Consider the following 6,000-nt stretch of genomic DNA (forward strand, 5'->3'; position numbering starts at 1 on the left):
TGACAAAAACAAACCTCACATCTGAGATAGAAAACCTTTTTTGCATGAAAACTTAATCAGAAATCAAAACAGCTCCTGATTAATTCTCTCTCCATGAATTAATCCATTAATCGGCTGACTGTTTCAACTCCAGCTGTGACATCACATGACTGAACATCGAGGATCATCCCTGATCCTTGTTCCTGCTCCCTTTAGGGAACACTTTGCTCCACGAGGCCTAAAATGAGACTGAAGAACAGAATTCAGAGTTACAGCCGCTGAGGTGACATAAAGACAAACACCAGGACAGAAGAGACGATTCTTACCAGCCACCGAAAACACCTGAGGAGCTTCTCCGGAAAGAGCAACTCTGGCAAAGAAGTGAGGGAATGAGAACATGGGACGGAGAGACGGAGAGACGGAGAGACGGAGAGACGGAGAGAAGGAAGGAGGTGTGATGTACGACTGAGCTGTCAGACTGAGGAGGGGGAGCCCTTCTGATGTGCCCACCCTGAACTTGCAGTAAACTGTATTTCCCACGGTCCTTGTGATGACCTAATGGGCTGATGATGCACGCTCACACATGCCACTCCATGTATGTCTGCACAGCTTCAGCCTATATAACCATGCACACACACACACAGACACAGTGTAAAATCCTACTGTAACATGATACACACACTATGGTATCATGCGTGGAGAGAGCCTGGCATGTCGTGGGAAAGCAGCGAGAGAATGCAATCTGCTCGGCTGAGAGGAGGTAAAACATTGTCAAACTCTACAGGAAACTGCACACAAAACGTGTTTTGTACAACAACATAAAATGCAACACAACAGGCAACACAAAGGCTTATTCTTATTTCTGTTGTTCAGAGTTAGAATGAATTAATAATATAAATGATCAATAAAAGGAATGAACGTTATCAGCTGCTCTAAGAAGAAAGAGTCACGTAATGAATAATGTTTCTCACCTCACACCCATCGGCTGAGACAAATCCAGGACACGACGGAGTCAGCTCTTTACTGTGAAGTGTTCACCCACCAAATACAACTACAGGTCCACACACACACAGTTTATACTGCAGATCGGCGCCCCCTGGCCTCCGCAAGGAGCACGACCGGATTAACCCTGCTACAGAGGCCTGCGGCAAAAATGTGGCTATTGGGCCCCAGATGACCTTGTTCCAGTTTTCTCTGAGATACACGTCCAGTCTTTTTAAAGGTGAAATATAAGAAAGGACATTTTTATTGTGTGGTAATTTCATCAGGATCTCACTAATTTAATGATGAGACCCATGTGAGCACAGAGCAGATGTAGTGCAGGAGTTAGAACTAGATTTTGTGCAGTGGTTTAAAAAGAAACAGATTCCTTTAGTCAGGCAAAGGTGAGAAAGTATTAAAAGTGAAATAGATGTATAAAGAAAACATATAACTATAAGTCAAGCAAAGTGAATTAAAACTAGTAAAAACTAGTGTGTATATCTGCCAAGACCCAACTGTCCCCTGAAAACATTTAATTTCACTAGATCTGGATTTTTATTTGGATCTGCACACACTCATAAATATCAGTCCCCAAAACATATGTTTTTTTCATCAAGATCCATGAATGATTCTCTAAGAAATCAATGAAAATGCCTTATCTCACAATGTCAAAGAAAGTGGAAATTGGATCTGCACCAAAACTTAACCAGTTCTTCCCTGACTCATACTGGATCTGTCCACCAAGTTTCATGGGAATCTGTGCAGTAGCTTTTGGGCAGTCCTGTTAACAATCGAACTTTCCTTTACACTGATTCTGACAAAGGACATGTTCCTGTTTAAATAAGCTAACACGAGTTCTCACACAATGAGACTGGAGCTTTCAGGAGGCCCCTGGACTCTGGGAATCCAACCTGACAGCACAGAGGAAGACAATGACGCCTCCTTAGTGTCAAACTGCATAAAAACCCACAATCATTATGTCATAGGTAGGTTTTAGTTCATGTAGCTCGCCCTTTTGTCCTTCCTCTTTCAAAACAGGAGGAAGAGGGTTAGGAAATGTTATTGTTTACAAATCAAACCACTGTGGAGGAAGAAACTAACCTGTGAGTGCGGCTGGAGTCTCCTTCATCTTCTCTGCTCCCTGTGACCTCAGATAAAATCCCAGACTCTGACCCTTCACCCTCATGAGTCTGCTCCTTCCCCCGGCGGAGAGGAAGTGGTGGGGTCTCCTCAGGGTCCATGTCTGCACCTTCCTGGGTGATTACTTCCTTGTCGCATGTCCTCTCTGTTTGGAGTGCAGCGCTTGAGGCACTAGATGGCGCCACATCTTTGCAGGCAGCTGGAGGTGCAGAGATGATGTTTTGGGTTGTTGTGGCTTCAGCTGAAGGTTCAAGCTGAGTGTTGAGGTCAGAGACAGAATCCTGACTGATCGTCCCTGTGTCTGCTTTAACCTCAGCTTCATCCCCGGTCTCTTTGCAGGGGGAGGCCTTGATTCTCGGGGGGTCACGGTCTTTGAACCCTACAGGTCGCTGGCTTTGACTTCTGCTGATGCTGCCCTTCTTACTGTTGCTGGGGCCTCCTGAAGACAATAGGAACATTAGTGATAAACACAACAAAAGTAATTGTTACATTCCAGCATCATAACTTCCTCCACTTTACCTTTATTACTCTTCTTCTTCCACAGTAGCCGTGGCAACGTGCCCATGTGCGTGTAGCTCTCACTGGAGCGCACGTAGCTGGCAGTGCGAGGACGCATGGCGCCCAAGTCGTCCACTGTCGTCTCAACAACCGGAGCCAGGATCTTTGAGAGGTCACCGCCATCTCCAGGTAAATCGCACCCAGACTTCGACGGAGATTTGTCGGTGGATCGGCGGAAGGTGAGGTTGGTGAGGCTGCCGAACCACTTGAAAGCTTGTAAGAGGAAAAAGAAGAGGGGGAAACTCAGGATGAAGGATTATGCATTTTCTCTCATTCATTTCTCCGTTTTTGTGATTGTTCTCTATTCAACCACTGAACTGTTTTTATCGAAATCATCTGTTAAACCATTTCAAAGTTTCAGGAAAGAGTTGGGAAATGTACCATCTCCTCCAAGAAGGTTGTATTTACGCCTCTGTGTGTTGGTTTGCTTGTGTATTTGTGGACAGGATTACACAGAAAGTACTAAACGTATTTCCACTAAACGCATTTCCACTAAACTTGGTGAAAGGCTAAGGAAGAACCTATTCCATTTTGGCGTAGACACTTTTTGACATTCCTGTGGATTTCTTAATAAATAATTCTTGGATCTTGATGAAAAAAACCTGGCATATTAAGGGGGCAGATGTGTATGAGTGTGTGTAATTAAATGCAGCTTAATTGAATTTAATGGGAACTGTTGGGCCTTGGCGGAGGTTGAGCTAATCTAGAGTAATTAGGGGACAGTATTTGGATAGAGCAGATAATTAAGTCAGGGAAAATAAGAGAATTTAAGAACATGAGTCAATCAAAGCTGCACAAAAATGTACATACCAATGTTATTAAGTAATATCAAATGAGAAAAAAATGTGACAAACCCACAGAGGATTTATCCACAGCTCAGTCAGATCGACTGTTTTTTTCTGACTTACATTTTCGGCTCTTATAAGATATCTTGCAGGGATTGATCTCAGCATTAAACAGCAGATCAGGTTCAAAACAAAGCAGAACTTCCAGTAAGATAAAAGCACAATATTTCACTCAGCAGTTAGCAAAGACTTTAGAGTTATTATTGGACGTGAGGTGGAGAGAAACACAACTCAAAACAAAGGATGATTTGGCTCCATGTCTGCTGGACGTGTAGCTGTGGTGGTAAAATGTAAAATGTTGTGTTTCCTGCTTGTTTTTCCACCAAAGCAGAAAAGAAATATTGAGTTTGCTCATGTCAGAGATAGAGAAGCAGTCAACCAAGTTTTTATTTGCAGCTGCCGAGTGAATTTGTAAATAATTATGTATATTTGCATGTGAGATGTGAGATGTGAGATGTGTGTGTGTGTGTGTGTGTGTGTGTGTGTGTGTGTGTGTGTGTGTGTGTGTGTGTGTGTGTGTGTGTGTGTGTGTGTGTGTGCGTGCATGAATACAGCCATACTCAGTTTTGTCTTTGTGTCAGTTAGCATGAGAGGGGACCTTTTTATTTAGCTATTGCTCAAATTCCCACATGTTAATATGCAAATATATACATGACATGATTTTAAACACTTTAAATACTTATACTTGATATTAATATTACCATACTTTTTCATGTACTTTAACTATTTGTTTTCTGTTGTGAAGCACTTTGTACTTTGTGTTGAAAAGTGCTCTAAAGATAAAGTTATTAGTATTAACATACTTAATAGTATTAAAATATGATAACAAATATATGAGACTATATTAGACTATTTGTATGTTTTTTTTTTTTACTGATTACTTGTTTTACCTATACTTTATTTTTGATTCCATTAATTATCTTGTTGAATTGATTTAATAAACACGAGTGGCTGACTCAACAAAACGGAACAAATCATGGCAGGGAAATTGCCTCAGTTTATTACTGTGCAAGTCGTCCGTCTCGACTGTGGAAGTATCATCATCACCAAAACATTACACAACTGACATGGCAGCGTGTGACCAGCACTGGTTAACCTAACCCGACTTACTGTAAACACCTGAACAGAGTGCAGCTGCACACACACACACACACACACACACACACACACACACACACACACACACACACACACACACACACACACACACACACACAGTACTCACTCAGTTTCTTCATGCTCATGATGTGGCTCCAGCTGCAGGTGGCTGATGGATGGATGGATGATGGATGGATGGATGGTCAGAAAGAGGATGCAGTAAAGGGCAGATAAAGTCTCTCTGAGGAGCAGAAGCATCAGTGTGAACCACAGTTCCTCTTCTGTGTCTCCGAGGGCTGAGACGCTAAATACAGTTTGCATGTGAGAGAGAGAGACGCCGGCAGCAGCAGTGACACTTCCTGTGTCGAGATGAGAGGACCAGTGGTGAGAGGAAATGAAAAGGATGAAATGAGACAAGCTGACAGGTCACATGAAAGTGGGCTGCCTTCTGGTCTAGATGATAAAGTGTTGATAGATTAGAAAGATAGAGAGAATAGTGTAAAGGAGTGGTGATGGCTGTGAAAGGGAAGTGCTGATTGGTGACCTTTGTTCCACTAAAATAAAAACGTTTGCATAAAGAAAATGTTTCCAACAAGGACTGGGGAATAAAACAATATCAATAATTAGTACAATATAGTTTTCATCATATCACTGATCAACATCAATATAATCAATATAATACTGTGTGTTGTGCTAGTACAGTTACTGTTTATCAAGTGTTACATTTTTTTATCTTTTGTTAATTTTGTTAAATCATATCGACAAATGCTAAATATATAATTCAATATATCTATTTTATTTTGTCCTTTTACTTGTATGAAATCATTTCTTGAAACATACATCATTTATTGTAAATGTCACATCAGGAAACATCAGATGCTTCAGTATAAAAAGAAACGAGTAGTGATTATTAGAGTGTCATGTTTGTTTTTGTGATGTTCAGCATGAGCCACACACACCCGCCCGGGTTTTCACTTCCTGTTGGTTCAGTCTTTTCACTCTTGGTTTTGCGGCTGCTGCGAAGACGCATTTTTGACTTCCTGTCAGTGCACATCACACCAACACATGTAAAAACTGTGAAGAGTAAAACAGCAAAATGAGACTCTACATCTGAAACACTTGAATAGTCCTTTGATTATTATCATTATTGTGTCACCGCGTATCTTCAAAGGGACACAAATACAAATACCACCTAGATATTTCAGGCCTCCGCACTCCTCTATTCATTTTATACCAATAATACTCAAACAGTAACACTTACTGTGCCAATTATGTATTAACAGTAACAGTATTCAAATGGCAAGAGAGTACTCCTTTTATAGTAACTGTAATAGTTTTAATTTTATAGTAACACCAACAGTACTCATTATGTATTAACAGTAACAAAACTCAAATAACA

General features: G+C 41.1%; 1 protein-coding gene across 3 annotated transcripts in view; it reads right to left on the bottom strand.

Annotated features, from left to right (window-relative positions):
• sh2d3ca (SH2 domain containing 3Ca) overlaps positions 1–4,955 on the bottom strand; it is a 48,829-nt gene extending 43,874 nt beyond the window's left edge. For 2 of the 3 annotated variants that reach the window (XM_035185144.2, XM_035185143.2), the window contains exons 1-3: positions 4,729–4,955; positions 2,620–2,871; positions 2,062–2,539 (exon numbers count right to left, since the gene is read on the bottom strand). In XM_035185144.2, the coding sequence (XP_035041035.1) occupies positions 2,062–2,539; positions 2,620–2,871; positions 4,729–4,747 (749 nt within the window). In that variant the 5' untranslated portion in view covers positions 4,748–4,955. Of the gene's footprint in view, positions 1–950; positions 1,018–2,061; positions 2,540–2,619; positions 2,872–4,728 lie in introns of those variants that run through there. The other variant, XM_035185147.2, reaches the window with a different exon arrangement.
• Positions 4,956–6,000: the final 1,045 nt, after the last annotated feature.

This window comes from Hippoglossus stenolepis, chromosome 18, assembly GCF_022539355.2.
Source record: "Hippoglossus stenolepis isolate QCI-W04-F060 chromosome 18, HSTE1.2, whole genome shotgun sequence".
Classification (NCBI taxonomy): domain Eukaryota; kingdom Metazoa; phylum Chordata; class Actinopteri; order Pleuronectiformes; family Pleuronectidae; genus Hippoglossus; species Hippoglossus stenolepis.